General features: G+C 39.2%; 1 protein-coding gene across 5 annotated transcripts in view; it reads right to left on the bottom strand.

Annotated features, from left to right (window-relative positions):
* MATCAP2 (microtubule associated tyrosine carboxypeptidase 2) overlaps positions 1-16,118 on the bottom strand; it is an 89,526-nt gene extending 73,408 nt beyond the window's left edge. For 4 of the 5 annotated variants that reach the window (XM_059932699.1, XM_059932698.1, XM_059932701.1 and 1 more), the window contains exon 1: positions 1,687-1,984. In XM_059932699.1, the coding sequence (XP_059788682.1) occupies positions 1,687-1,711 (25 nt within the window). In that variant the 5' untranslated portion in view covers positions 1,712-1,984. Of the gene's footprint in view, positions 1-1,686; positions 1,985-16,098 lie in introns of those variants that run through there. The other variant, XM_059932702.1, reaches the window with a different exon arrangement.
* Positions 16,119-16,348: the final 230 nt, after the last annotated feature.

The raw sequence follows: 16,348 nt of genomic DNA, 5'->3' as shown, positions 1-16,348 counted from the left end.
AAATGGGGCGGGTTGGGGGGCGGGTAATTTTGCCCTCCAGGAGACATTTGACAATGTCTGGAGACATTTCTGTTTGTCACAACTGTGTGTGTGTTGGGGGCGGGGGCGGGGGGGTTACTAGCTTCTAGTGGAAGAGGCCCGGGACGCTGCTAAACATTCCGCAAGGCACAGGACAGCCCCCCGCAACAAAGAGTTATCTACTGACTCAACATTAATAGTGCCACGGTTGAGAGACTCTGCTCCAATACAAAAAGAAGATATGGTACTTTAAAGTAGCTTTCGGGACTTCCCTGGTGGCGCAGTGGTTAAGAATCCGCCTGCCAAGGCAGGGGACATGGGTTTGAGCCCTGGTCCGGGAAGATCGATCCCACTTGCCACGGAGCAACTAAGCCCGTGCGCCACAACTACTGAGCCTGAGCTCTAGAGCCCGCGTGCCTAGAGCCCGTGCTCTGCAACAAGAGAAAAGCCACCACAATGAGAAGCCCGCGCACCACAATCAAGAGTAGCCCCCGCTTGCTGCAACTAGAGAAAGCCCGTGTGCAGCAACAAATACTGAACGCAGCCCAAAATAAATTTAAAAAAAATAATAATAACTTTCAATTTTCATTGTATTTTAAGATGAAAGAACAGGATCTACATCAAATCACTTTAAGAAAAAAATTTAATGCCAATTTAAGTTGCCTCTTAAATCTTAGATCTGGTAATTGTCTATGTTTCCTGACAACATAAATAACAATGAGATAAATCACAGCAATGTCATGACTGCACAAAATCAACTCCTCATTTTATAACCTGGAACATGAAATATAAAATTAAGACCATAAATATTTTCATTAAAAGTGCATTTCGTTATACAATTTAAAATTTTGCAGAAAAATGGTCTATTAGGTACAGCGATGCCTTAAAGTAAAAAAATCTGGTCTTATTTTGAAGCCAGTTGCAAGATTAGGCATCTCCCTTTACTCTGCTGTTCTTCGTTGTTTTCAGTCATGATACTAGGTTATCAAGAAAGCTGTCTTGCAGGAATGTTAGGCAGAATCAAATGACGGGAAAATGGCCTAGGAAATTATTCTAATATTGTGTAAGATAATTTTTAGATGATTAATATACACAGTTATTTTCTAAAAGTAACAAAAGGCAAATAACTTTCTGACATGGGGTCTAAACAACCATTTTTTGCGCTTAGTATAATACATACTATAAAGTGACCTCTTAATATCAACTCAAAACGTTCTGATTTAAGAATAAAAGCATACATACAAACAGTATAAATACTGATATACAGAGATGTGCTCTTTTGCTTAGCTCTGACTTTTCTGAACATTCTAGAAAACTAGATCCTAGTGCACTGCACTGCCTAATTACATATCTAATAAGCCTTGAAACAGAATTTAACAATATTCAGATTGTACATTTGTAGGGCCGATCTATTATACTTTACCTCACTACAGTCCACAGCACGCGCTTACTGATAATAAGTGACAAAAGGAAAAGGGACCGTTTTCTCTCTTCCCTGCACACCTTTTTCCTGAGCACCTTCCGCGCGTTCCGCACTGTTCAGGGCGCCGCGTTGAGCACCGAAGCCCACATCCTACCGTCACCTCGGCCTCCGGGTACTCGCCGCAAGCGGCCGGGACGACGCTGGCCGCTGCCGCCAGCCCAGGGGCCACCCTTCCTGGCACTCACCCGTCACGCGAATGGACTCCAGCATCGTCCCGCTGAGGCCGCGGGCGGCGGGCTCCGCGGGCGCTCGGGGCGAGGGCCAGACAAGAACCCGGCAGGCCACCTCTAGCCTCCGGCCGTGCCTCAGACGCGGGGTCGCGGAGGAAGGTTGCTCTCAGCGACCGGGTGCAGGATAAGGTGGGTAAGGACGGACGGAGACGTGCCGACAGAGAGCTGCGAGCAGCGTTCCTCCAACCCGCAGGTGCTGGAAGGTACTCAAAGCCGCCCAACACCGTGCAGCTGCTCTTAGCGCCCGCCGGCGTGACGTTGCCGCTCCCCCGTTGCTAGGAAACGCGTGCCGTCCGCGTGCGCCGTGCTTCACGGAGCCTGCGCGCCGTTGGAGGCGCCAGAGATACGGCGTCCTGGCTCGCAGGAAGAGGAGGAACTACAACTCCCGGCGTGCACAGCGCAGGCCCGTGCCTCGGGAGCTTGTGGGCTGGACCCTGGGAGAGGCTCGGATCTCCAGCCTTTCCTACACACGCATTTTGACTGATCATCCTCGTAGACATTTGTGCGCTGTTCAAGAGGGCGTTAACTCCTCAGTAGATTTTACAAGAGACAGGTGGCGCAGTCCTAGCTGCGAATTACAAAGCCAGTCTCCTCCTCCTTTTAGTTACCTTTCCAGGTGCAAAAAGCTAAAACAACTTTAGATTGCAGCTGGTAGTAATGAAGGTGCTGGAAGCTCAACTACATTTACCCAATGAGTACCCCGGCATAATATCCTTAATACTAAAATACAAATTTTAATTTATGATTGTGCAGTTGATAGGGGCTGATTGTTGTTTTCATTATTGCGTGGGAAATGTGGAGACTATACCATTTAACGAACATTTTCTGAGAGCCTAAGGTGTGCAAGGTTCTGAGACAGGCCTTGAGAACATCAAGGGAAATGAAATAAGGCTGGAGCTAACAGTTGAGAAACTCATAAGATAGCATTGGCACTGTCAATTTTCAAAGCCACATTTTCTCTTTATCTTTCCTCAAGGTTGAGATAGGACACAGAAATAATTGTGGGATGTGTTTTCAAACTCAGGAACAAAACGGAAGTTGAAGTTATGTCAGGAACATCATACTCTAAGAATGACAGAACAAGTGAGAATTTTGTATCTTTTTCACCAATTAGGGGCATACGATGGAAATTTGACAGTATCACAGATAGTGGCTAACCCCACATCCCAGTTTGTCAGAAAATCCTGTGAACACTATTTTCAGAATATATCCAGGATCCAGCCACTTCTCACTATCACCACTGCCACTTTTCTGGCTCAAGCCACCACCAGCTTTTGTCTGGATTATAACTGTAGCCTCCTAAATGAACCCCATGTTTCCACTCTTGCCCTCTTCACTTGACTCTCAAAACTCAGTGGCCAGCATGATCCTGTTAAAAAGTCAGATAATGTCAGTTCTCTGTGAAAAACACTTCAGTGGCTTCCTTTCTTACCTATGAGGTCCTTTAGGACCTAGCCTCCTGCCATCTCTTTGGGCTCATCTCCCACTGCTCTCCTCCTTGGTCTCCTCCAGACACGCTGGCCTCCTAGATATTCGTCAGCTATGCCAAGCACTGTTTCACCTCATGCCCACTGCAATTTTGGAGCTCCCCTGCCTGGAATGCTCCCCCACCCCCAGCACCCACCCTGGCCTTAAGCCCACAGGACTAGCTCCTTCACTTCTCAGGACTTAATCCAAATGTCACTTCTCAGTGAGGCCTTTCTCGGCCACTCAATTTAAAATTCCATTCCTTTCTCAGATTTCCCATACCCTTTCTCTGCTTTATTTTTTTTTTCCTTAGCACTTAACATTATATAATTTATTACATATTTTACTGATTCCTTTTTTAAAAACATCTTTATTGGAGTATAATTGCTTTACAATAGTGTGTTAGTTTCTGCTTTATAACAAAGTGGTTCAGCTATACATATACATATGTCCCCATATCGCCTCGCTCTTGCCTCTGCCTCCCACAGTCCCTATCCCACCGCTCTAGGTGGTCACAAAGCACCGAGCTGATCTCCCTGTGCTATGCAGCTGCTTCCCACTAGGTAACTATTTTACATTTGGTACTGTATATATGTCCATGCCACTCTCTCACTTCATCCCAGCTTACCCTTCCCCCTCCCTGTGTCCTCAAGTCCATTCTCTACGACTGCGTCATTATTCCTGTCCTGCCCCTAGGTACTTCAGAACCACGTTTGTTTTTTTTTTAGATTTGAAAAAAAATTGGACAGCTACATTTAAAAGAATGTAGATTCTTTTTTTATTTTTTTTAGATTCCATATGTATGTGTTAGCATACGGTATTTGTTTTTCTCTTTCTGACTTATTTCACTCTGTATGAAACACTCTAGGTCCATCCACCTCATTACAAATAACTCAGTTTCGTTTCCTTTTATGGCTGAGTAATATTCCATTGCATATATGTGCCACATCTTCTTTATCCATTCACCTGTCGATGGACACTTAGGTTGCTTCCATGTCCTGGCTATTGTAAATAGAGCTGCAATGAACATTGTGGTACATGACTCTTTTTTGGTTTTCTCAGGGTATATGCCCAGTAGTGGGATTGATGGGTCATATGGTAGTTCTATTTTTAGTTTTTTAGGGAACCTTCATTCTGTTCTCCATAGTGGCTGTATCAATTTACATTCGCACCAACAGTGCAAGAGGGTTCCCTTATCTCCACACCCTCTCCAGCATTTACTGTTTGTAGATTTGTTGATGATGGCCATTCTGACTGGTGTGAGGTGATATCTCATTGTAATATTGATTTGCATTTCTCTAATAATTAGTGATGCTGAGCATCCTTTCATGTGTTTGTTGGCAATCTGTATATCTTCCTTGGAGAAATGTCTACTTAGGTCTTCTGCCCATTTTTGGATTGGGTTGTTTGTTTTTTTGATATTGAGCTGCATGAGCTGCTTGTAAATTTTGGAAATTAATCCTTTGTCATTTGCTTCATTTGCAAATATTTTCTCCCATTCTGAGGGTTGCCTTTTCAACTTGTTTATCTTTTCCTTTGCTGTGCAAAAGATTTTAAGTTTCATTAGGTCCCATTTGTTTATTTGTGTTTTTATTTCCATTTCTCTAGGAGGTATTTCAAAAAGGATCTTGCTGTGATTTATGTCATAGAATGTTCTATGTTTTCCTCTAAGAGTTTTACAGTGTCTGGCCTTACATTTAGGTCTTTAATCCATTTTCAGTTTATTTTTGTGTATGGTGTTAGGGAGTGGTCTAATTTCATTCCTTTAAATGTAGCTGTTCAGTTTTCCCTGCATCACTTATTGAAGAGGCTGTCTTTTCTCTATTGTATATTCTTGCCTCCTTTATCAAAAATAAGGTGACCATATGTACCTGAGTTTATCTCTGGGCTTTCTATCTTGTTCCATTGATCTATATTTCTGTTTTTGTGCCAGTACCATACTGTCTTGATTACTGTAGCTTTGTAGTATAGTCTGAAGTCAGGGAGCCTGATTCCTCCAGCTCCGTTTTTCTTTCTCAAGATTGCTTTGGCTATTCGGGGTCTTTTGTGTTTCCATACAAATTGTGAGATTTTTTGTTCTAGTTCTGTGAAAAATGCCAGTGGTAGTTTGATAGCGATTGCATTGAATTTGTAGATTGCTTTGGGTAATATAGTCATTTTCACAATGTTGATTCTCCAATCCAAGAACATGGTATATCTCTCCATCTGTTTGTATCATCTTTGATTTCTTTCATCAGTGTCTTATAGTTTTCTGCATACAGGTCTTTTGTCTCCTTAGGTAGGTTTATTCCTAGGAATTTTATTCTTTTTGTTGCAGTAGTAAATGGGAGTGTTTCCTTAATTTCTCTTTTAGATTTCTCATCATTAGCATATAGGAATGCAAGAGATTTCTGTGCATTAATTTTGTATCCTGCTACTTTACCAAATTCATTGATCAGCTCTGGTAGTTTTCTGGTAGCATCTTTAGGATTCTCTATATATAGCATCATGTTTTCTGCAAACAGTGACAGCTTTACTTCTTCTTTTCCGATTTGGATTCCTTTTATTTCTTTTTCTTCTCTGATTGCCGTGGCTAGGACTTCCAGAACTATGTTGAATAACAGTGGTGAGGGTGTACAACCTTGTCTTGTTCCTGATCTTAGAGGAAATGGTTTCAGTTTTTCACCATTGAGAACAATGTTGGCTGTGGGTTTGTCATATATGACCTTTATTATGTTGAAGTAAGTTCCCTCTATGCCTACTTTCTGGAGGATTTTTATCATAAATAGGTGTTGAATTTTGTCAAAAACTTTTTCTGCATCTATTGAGATGATCATATGGTTTTTCTCCTTCAGTTTGTTAATATGGTGTATCACATTGATTGATTTGCGTATATTGAAGAATCCTTGCATTCCTGGGATAAACCCCACTTGATCATGGTGTATGATCCTTTTAATGTGCTGTTGGATTCTGTTTGCTAGTACTTTGTTGAGGATTTTTGCATTTATGTTCATCAGTGATATTGGCCTGTAGTTTTCTTTCTTTGTGACATCTTTGTCTGGTTTTGGTATCAGGGTGATGGTGGCCTCGTAGAATGAGTTTGGGAGTGTTCCTCCCTCTGCAATATTTTGGAAGAGTTTGAGAAGGATAGGTGTTAGCTCTTCTCTAAATGTTTGATAGAATTTGCCTGTGAAGCCATCTGGTCCTGGGCTTTTGTTTGTTGGAAGATTTTTAATCACAGTTTCAATTTCAGTGCTTGTGATTGGTCTGTTTATATTTTCTATTTCTTCTTCTATTTCTTCCTGGTTCAGTCTCGGAAGGTTGTGCTTTTCTAAGAATTTGTCCATTTCTTCCAGGTTGTCCATTTTATTGGCATATAGTTGCTGGTAGTAATCTCTCATGATCCTCTGTATTTCTGCGGTGTCAGTAGTTTCTTCTCCTTTTCCATTTCTAATTCTATTGATTTGAGGCTTCTCCCTTTTTCTCTTGATGAGTCTGGCTAATGGTTTATCAATTTTGTTTATTTCTCAAAGAACCAGGTTTTAATTTTATTGATCTTTGCTATTGTTTTCTTTGTTTCTATTTCATTTATTTCTGATCTGATCTTTATGATTTCTTTCCTTCTGCTAACTTTGGGGGTTTTTTGTTCTTCTTTCTCTAATTGCTTTAGGTGTAAGGTTAGGTTGTTTGAGATGTTTCTTGTTTCTTGAGGTAGGATTGTATTGCTATAAACTTCCCTCTTAGAACTGCTTTTGTTGCATCCCATAGGTTTTAGGTCGTCATGTTTTCATTGTCATTTATTTCTAGGTATTTTTTGATTTCCTCTTTGATTTCTTTACTGATCTCTTGGTTATTAAGTAGTGTATTGTTTAGCCTCCATGTGTTTGTTATTTTTTACAGATTTTTTCCTGTAATTGATATCTAGTCTTATAGCGTTGTGGTCGGAAAAGATACTCGATACAATTTCAATTTCAATTATCTTAAATTTACCAAGGCTTGATTTGTGACCCAAGATATGATCTCTCCTGGAGAATGTTCTGTGTGCACTTGAGAAGAAAGTGTATTCTGTTGTTTTTGGATGGAATGTCCTATAAATATCAATTAAGTCCATCTTGTTTAATGTTATCATTTAAAGCTTGTTTCCTTATTTATTTTCATTTTGGATGATCTGTCCACTGGTGAAAGTGGGGTGTTAAAGTCCCCTACTATGATTGTGTTACTGTTGATTTCCCCTTTTATGGATGTTAGCATTTGCCTTATTTATTGAGATGCTCCTATGTTGGGTGCATAAATATTTACAATTGTTGTATCTTCTTCTTAGATTGATCCCTTGATCATTATGTAGTGTTCTTCTTTGTCTCTTGTAATAGTCTTTATTTTAAAGTTTATTTTGTCTGATATGAGAATTGCTACTCCAGCTTTCTTTTGATTTCCATTTGCATGGAATACCTTTTTCCATCCCCTCACTTTCAGTCTGTATGTGTCCCTAGGTCTCTTGTAGACAGCATATATACAGGTCTTGTTTTTGGATCCATTCAGCCAGTCTATGTCTTCTGGTTGGAGCATTTAATCCATTTACATTTAAGGTAATTATCAATATGTATGTTCCTATTACCATTTTCTTAATTGTTTTGGGTTTGTTATTGTAGGTCTTTTCCTTCTCTTGTGTTTCCTGACTAGAGAAGTTCCTTTAGCATTTGTTGTAAAGCTGGTTTGGTGGTGCTGAATTCTGTTATCTTTTGCTTGTCTGTAAAGGTTTTAATTTCTCTGTCGAATCTGAATGACATGCTTGCTGGGTAGAGTAATCTTGGTTGTAGGTTTTTCCCTTTCATCACTTTAAATATGTTCTGCAACTCCCTTCTGGCTTGCAGAGTTCCTGCTGAAATATCAGCTGTTAATCTTATGGGGAATCCCTTGTATGTTATTTTCCCTTGTATGCTTTTAATATTTTTTCTTTGTATTTAATTTTTGATAGTTTAATATGTCTTGGTGTGTTTCTCCTTGGATTTATCCTGTATGGGACTCTCTGCACTTTCTGGACTTGATTGACTATTTCCTTTCCCATATTAGGGACGTTTTCAACTATAATCTTTTCAAATATTTTCTCAGTCCCTTTCTTTTTCTCTTCTTCTTCTGGGATCCCTATAATTTGAATGTTGGTGCATTTAATGTTGTTCTAGAGGTCTCTTAAGACTGTCCTCAATTCTTTTCATTCTTTTTTCTTTATTCTACTCTGCAGTAGTTGTTTCCACTATTTTATCTTCCAGGTCACTTATCCGTTCTTCTGCCTCAGTTATTCTGCTATTGATTCCTTCTAGAGAATTTTAAATTTCACTTATTGTGTTGTTCATCATTGTTTGTTTGCTCTTTAGTTCTTCTAGGTCCTTGTTAAACGTTTCTTGTATTTTCTCCATTCTATTTCCAAGATTTTGGATCATCTTTACTATCATTATTCTGAATTCTTTTTCAGGTAGACTGCCTATTTCCTCTTCATTTGTTTGGTCTGGTGGGTTTTTACCTTGCTCCTTCATCTGCTGTGTGTTTCTCTGTCTTCTCATTTTGCTTAACTTACTGTGTTTGGGGTCTCCTTTTCGCAGCCTGCAGGTTCGTAGTTCCCACTGTTTTTTGTGTCTGCCCCCAGTGGCTAAGGTTGGCTCAGTAGGTTGTGTAGGCTTCCTGGTGGAGGGGACTGGTGCCTGTGTTCTGGTGGATGAGGCTAGATCTTGTCTTTCTGGTGGGCAGGACTGCATCAAGTGGTGTGTTTTGGCGTGTCTGTGACCTTACTATGATTTTAGGCAGCCTCTCTGCTAATGGGTGGGGTTGTGTTCCTGTCTTGCTAGTTGTTTGGCATAGGGTGTCCAGCACTGTAGCTTGCTGGGCGTTGAGTGGAGCTGGGTCTTAGCGTTGAGATGGAGATCCCTGGGAGAGCTTTCGCCGTTTCATATTACGTGTAGCCAGGAGGTCTGTGGTGGACCAGTGTCCTGAACTCGGCTCTCCCACCTCAGAGGCACAGGCCTGACACCTGGCTGGGGAACCAAGACCCTGTCAGTCACACGGCTTGGTCTGTAGAAGCCATACCTCTAGACAGACAGATTAAGGGAGTGAACATGTTGGGAATATCCAGTCGCGTCTTCTCGCTTGCATATCCACATAAGAAAGACAAAGGATAAATAAAAGGAAGATCATTTAAAATCCAATAAAGCATGAATTTTGTTTTAATCTGTGTCTTAAAGACATGCAAATTCAACGAAAAAAAATATGGACTTCAAAGGTAATCAGGGTATGGAGAGCAGCTCATAATGCAGGATCCAGAGTGATTATTTCATTTGCATGTGAGGTTAGTGGCTGGACTTTTTTTTTTTTTTTAATGATTCCTCTGGCAGTTAGTTTTTGATTTTTGGAGCTTTAGTGGAGGAGGTTCTGTGTAGAGAAGCTAGGGGCTGGCTCTGTCCCTCCATGGAGCATGGTCATTCCCAAAGTGTCCCCTTTTGGCTCGGAGTGCCTGGGTGATAGCAGGGTCTCCAGAGAGGGGTGGCCGGTGGCCGAGGATGGAGGGTTTTCCTTTCCTGCAAAGCAGGATTAATAATCCGTCTCGGAGGGTTTTGAAGTTCACGATTCTTCTTTGCAAAGCAAAGGAAAATGCATCGGACGCCAGCACTTCTGGATGGTGGTGCTCAAGAATCACCCAGACGAGCACTTTCGATAGAGCAAAGCCCAAGATTTCCTCTTACACATGGCTCTGGTGGGAGGAGAATCCCACTAAGCTAGGGAAGATGTTCCTGCTCCTAGCGTGTGTGTGCGTGCGTGTTCTCTTTCTGAACACCCCCCACCCCACCCCCAAACTCCTTTACCCCCTCACTCCTAATGCTAAGTCTCTGGCGGGGGCAGCTTCCTACGTCATGTGCTGTGGGAAATCTTACTGATTTATCTTGATTATTGTCTGTCTCCATCTCTAGAATAAAATTTCCACAAGTGCAGTGATTTTTGATTGTTCACTGCTATACTTACAGCAAATAGAATAGTGTCTAGCACACAGTATGTACTCAATTATTTGTAAGTTAAGGAATAAGTAGATAATAGAAAGCATGCATTTTCAATGATAATTCAAAGCAAAATAGAATGATATAGAATGGGCATGTAGATAAGGAACACATCTTCAGGTTAAATACTTGATATAGTAATAAGCAATGAATCCTTTGCATTCAGAAGAGCAGTTGTTCTTGCAACATATGTCCTAAGGAAAAAGTATGTAAATGAAACTTATATACCTAACTTCCTTACATATCTTCCTTAACTTCCTCATATACCTAAAACTCTGAAACCTGCTTTCCAAGTTTGCTATAAATACATCTGTTACCTCTGCAAATTTCTAATTTTTCAAGTCACTGCAGTTTAAGAACTGTAATTCTCAAAAAAATAAAGACTCCTAAAAGATGTTTCCAAGTCATATGTTCAGCATCTAAAGAATTTACTCTGAATGTTTTTACTAAAGCATGGGTAATCAGGTTGTCCATTTTCATTATATTTTGAAGAAACCAAGATGTATTATTTTATTAATTTCAGAGCTATTTATTTATATACAAGAGACAGGGCTTAGTGCTTTTAGAGTACATAAAAGACACAATAATTATCCTCAAGACACTTACTGACAAGCATGGAGGGATATATATATGTGTGTATATATATATATATATGCACACACACACGTTAGAAAATGAGGTACACTAAAGGTATACCTCCCTCTTCAACATTTCGTTAAACTTAAGAATTCTAAAAGTAGACAATTTGATGCCCCTGTAGTTAGCCCATCCAGAATATTATTTCATTGCTTACTTTAAAAATTATTTTTATGTTCACCCTACCAGTATTTTCTTGTGGATCATTTTGATTTATAAACATCTTCAGTGATAAATACTATATAAAGGTGCATATCAATTAATTCAAAGCATTTAAAAAAGATATTCTTTGTGTACTATTAGGCACTGAAGTACTCTTGCTAACAAATTCATGAAAACAAGGAGTTTATCTAATTTCTTACAAAACTAGTACTGTTATAAGCTTCTTTTACCACTCCGGCCTATGCAATTATTCATCCTCATCAACCTTTGTGCATCTGCTTTGTTAATTATTGATTCGTGCTACGCCTGTTTAGTATTTCCATTGGGTAAGGCATCTGCAGCTGTCCACTTAGCTGCTTTTGAGTCAGCATTGTTTTTACATATCTGCCAGAACAATGAACAATTCCATCTTTTTGAGAAACTTTCCTTTAAACCTGTTTCTATATAAACTCCATTTTCAAAGCACTGATTGCAAAATAAAGTTAAGAATTATTAAAACTGCTTTTAATAATTTGTTTATCTCTAAGGATACACGTCCCCCCTTTTTAAAGTTTTACTAAACTTAAGTTTTCCAAAGATGGCCAAGAATGCTATTGTAGTTATCCTACTGCAGCATTATACTTCAGTTTTTTAATGGTTATTTTTATGTTCACTACCAGCACTGTATTGTGGATCATTTCAATTTCTGATTCTCTTTAACAATGATTTCCATTAAATTTTAGATACAAAAATGATAGGAAAAGATATTTTCAGAGAAATATTGGTTTTTTTATGTGTGGTGAGATTTTTATGTTTTGGATAAAGAACTTACATTTTTATTTTTTCCAGTAACTTTTAATTAACTCATATGTTAATGTGTATATTCCATGTACAAACTATTGATACATGGCAAGCTACTCACAGTCAATGGAGTTTCAGGACAAAAGAAGTCAGTCGAAACATCTCTGTAGTAAGGGAGGATGGGTTTTTTTGTTTTTTTTTTTTAAGAAAAAAGATCAACATCTTCCTTTTTAAAGGCTTAGAACACATTTGATCATTAACCTGGGTAGTAAAGGCCAAGAAAGAGGAATGGTGAAGACTGGAGAAGGTCGCTAATAAGCATTGTTAGTGCTGGTGGAGAGACAAATAACTATAATATTTCACTTTCTATAGCAAAAGTTCATTTTGTTGAGAGCAGATCAAGTATATATTATGCTTGAAACTGAGAAAAAGTTTAATTTCTTAAGGAGAAGTTATCTCAGTAACTAAAAAAAAAAAATAGAACATTAAAATAATATTTGTTTACTTTTACATTTCAGATGAGAGTTTAAAAGAATAAGGGGAGGAGAGGCTTCTAGAAAATACTTTTGACTTTCCTCCCTGTTCTCTTGCAAACAATTTATAACATTCTATGTCACTGGAAATTTATGAATCGAGGAAAATTAATCTGCAGCTTGCCGTTATAAAAGAACAGAGAAACTCTGGTTGCAACATCCCAGATTCTAACAAGCATTAAAGGAAGCCTCAGGGCAGCTGTAAACAATGTTCCTTGACTCTGAAAGAAAAAAAGAGCCAGGGAAAGTTGGTTTCTGTAGCTTTAAGAAATTTTTTTTCAGTGCAGTTTGAATGCTTTTGGGATGTCTGTATTGAGAGAATGGAATGTTTTCAGTTTGTCTTTTTCAGGAGAATGAAAAACATGAAGTGGAAGCCAAATAAAAGAATGCTTTGTGAAACTGCCTCTGCCTTTCACCTCATTGAAAATAGTCAGGACAGCACAAAAATCCTGGGAAACCCTGTGATATTTTTTTGATAGGATGTTTTATTGTAAATGACTGAGGGAGGAAGGATATTTTTTATTAATCAGACATCAAAAATATTGCCTATCTTAATTACATTTTGAAGAAATCAAGATGTGCATTTATTTACTCCTTCCACAGATGTTTATTATTTATGTTACTACTGGTAGTGCATACATACATATGTAAATATGATATACATATATCGGGCAGTCCTTGTGCGCATACATCAGGGATGCTGTGGTGAGTAAATAAAATAGATTCCCAGTTCTCTTGGAATTTATAGCGGGAGAAACAAATAACAATTAAGTAAACAAATGATGTAATAGATACAAATAGGTGCTATGAAGTACAGTAAATCAGAGAAGTATACTAGAGATGGTGACTTGGGGTACGGAGGGGTCAGGAAAAGCCTCTTTGAGGAAGTGACTTTTGAGACTTGAAGGATAAGAAAGAGTTAGCCATGAGAAATTTGGGGCGGGGTTGGGCAGGGTAGACAAGCATTCAAAGTAGAGGGAATTGCAAAGGCAAAAGCCCTGGGATGGGAATGATCTTGTCCTGATCCTGGGGCTATGTGAAGGTCAGCATGGTTGGAGTCCAGTGAGCTGGGGGAAAGTGAAAAGATTTCAGAGGTAGCAGGGGCTAAGGAAAGGAATTTGGACTTTTTTCTAAGTGCAATCAGAAGCCACTAAAACAGGGCAGTGACATAATATGGCTTTTTTTTTTTTTTAAAGATCGCATTGACTGCTCTGAGAATGATGCATAAGAGGATGAGAGTGGAAGCAGGGAAACCAGACAGGAGACTCTTGCAGTAGGTCCAGTGAGGGTGATGATGGCTTAAAGTGGAATGGAAGCTGCAGAGAGGGAGAGAAGTAAAAGATATATTTGGAGTCAGAGAGGATGGTAGGTTGGGTATGTGGACAGAGTAGGAGGAAAAGAAGAAAGAACTGAATATGACCCCTAGGTTTTTGGCTTGAGCAACTGGGTAGATAGTGGTGCCATTTATGGAAATGGAGAAGATTGGGGAAAGAATAGGTTTAGTGGGGAAATTCCATTTTGGATGTTAAGTTTAATACACCAGTTAAAAGTCCAAGTCAAGATTTCACATAGGTGGTTGGATATTAGTGTTACAAGTTCAAGGAAGAGTTCATGCCAAAGAAATAAATTTGGGAACCATCAGTATACAGATGGTATTTTAAGTCAATGGAACTGATGAGATCATCTGGGGGGGTATGTGTAGGTCGACAAGAGCACCCAGGGTAGAATTTAAAGTTCTTAGTTACTTAGTTGTGGGGCAGAGGAAAAGGAGCCAACAGAGTTATACACACACACACAAACACAGATCTTCTTCAACTTACGACTGGGTTATGTCCTGATAAACCCATCCTAAGTCAAAAACGCATTTAATGCACCTAACCTACCAAACATTATAGCTTAGTCTAGCCTAGCTTAAACATACTCAGAACAATTATATTAGGCTACGGTTGGGCAAAATGAACACAAATCCTATTTTATTATAAAATGAGGAATATCTCATGTAATTTATTGAGTACTGTACTGGAAATGAAAAACAGAATGGTTGTATGGGTTCTGATTGTTTACCCCCCTGATCACATGGCTGACTGGGAGCTGCATCTTGGTGCATCGTGAGCATTGTACTGCTTATTGCTAGCCCAGGAAAAGATCAAAATTGGGCAGTGTTTGGGGAAGAGACCTGGGAAGGGCCAATGACAGGTTCTGGAAATCTCTGACTAGTCACAGTCTTCTTGGTTCCTCATCTGCTATTTTAGGGGGCTGAATTAGGTGATCCCTGCCAGCTCCTACCTTTTTTTTTTTTTAACTTGCTTGGCCACCTTTTAAGAATAGATGAACTACTTAGCATGTGGCCTCATAGAAAAGGGCAGGGTGGGAAGTCAGGGCTAATACACAGGCATGGCTACAAATGAACTATGACATTTTTAATTTGACCAAAAGTTGGGAAAGGAGAATAAACTGAAGATTAGGGTTAGAGGGGATTTGCAGGTTAAGTAGGCGAGAGCAGCAGTAGAGAAAAGATAAGGATTTCAGATTACAATCAGAAGCCAGTTCAGGGATTTGAAATCTTGGAGATGGAGCACTTCCTGGTTCTGTTTAGCGTCCAAGTGTGGCCATATATGTGGTGGACAAGCAGAAGAGAGGAGGAGGTCAGTAGAGTTGGAAGGTATGCGGAATGGTGAGGTCAGAGCGTAGGAGGCTGTGGTCACTGAGAATTCATCAGCAAACATTTCTTGAGGGCCTAGTACCTGCCAGGCATGAATGGTGCTGACGAATGCGGATGGTGTCAGGCTGTGAGAAGCAGGGCAGAGAGTGAAAGCAGATGTCATGAACGCCAATATTTGGAAGGGCTAATGAGCCAGGGGAAGAACCAAGGTCTGGAAAGAGTATGTGAGGAGAAATTTTTGAAGTGTTTGGAAGATAAAGAAGTTCATGACAGATGTCAGTGGAGTACAATGAACCTTCTTGTTTCAAACTTAAGGGGAAGATTTTGGGACTTCCCTGGCGGTCCGGTGGTTAAGATTCTTCCTTTCCACTGCAGGGGGCAAGGGTTCGGTCCCTGGTCCGGCCCCTGGTCGGGGAACTAAGATCCCACATGCCACATGGCCAAAAAATAAAAGGAGAAGAATTTATTTTTGATGTTCAATAAAGAGATTCTGATGTTTAAGAAACATTGACTTCTGCTATTTTTTAATATTTAAGGGCTACTTTTCTTTTATATGGGATTGCTAAAAAATTAAAACATAGGTTCTGTGAATATAGCTTTGAGAAATCTAGGTATGGAAAAGTAAAGATAGCATATGTAAATTATAGTGCGATAAGTACATAAAAGAATTCTTCGTCTTTATGAAAGGATTTACCATGGTCCTTTAAATATGAACTCCCTTAATACCATATTAACCACTTGAGAAAGTAAAAAGGAGATTAGAGCTGTATACATTTTGAGAATACTCTATTGAATAAAGGAAATATGTCGGTAGTTGCATTGGTTTTTGGAAACAATACAATATGTTAGAAAGCACACACACAATCTATTTTTCCTCACTTTGGAATATGAAACATTTTCACTGATTAACTTAGAAAAGAAAAAAATCTGATGCTAAAGACCACTAAAACTGTTTAAAACCCTTAAAATGTGATGCTAGTGACCATTAATAGGAGATATTGTAACAAATAAAATAGCCCTTTAGTAACACGTATATAACATCTTTTGATAGTTATTATTTCTTCATTATAATGAATGTGTAAAAGAAGTGGCCCTTCAGCCAGATAACCTGAAGTAGAGAACTTGACCTTAATCCTTCTTGCCACTGCCTTATGGTTAGATCTTGGCCTTTTTGATTCCTGTAAAAATAAGAATATTTAGGTCATTGTTTTATTTTGTGAATGAAATGAGAATGTGTGTGAATATACTTTGAAAAATTAACTGTACATACATAACATATGGAGTGTCCTTATTGAAGTAAATGTTTTTGACTTTTTGTGTTTTTCAGCCCTCCATCAATTTTATCTGTGAAAACATGA

The sequence above is a fragment of the Balaenoptera ricei genome, chromosome 9 (assembly GCF_028023285.1).
Source record: "Balaenoptera ricei isolate mBalRic1 chromosome 9, mBalRic1.hap2, whole genome shotgun sequence".
NCBI classification, from domain to species: domain Eukaryota; kingdom Metazoa; phylum Chordata; class Mammalia; order Artiodactyla; family Balaenopteridae; genus Balaenoptera; species Balaenoptera ricei.
The sequence above is the reverse complement of the archived record's forward strand: the minus strand, read 5'-3'. Positions and strand labels throughout refer to the sequence as shown.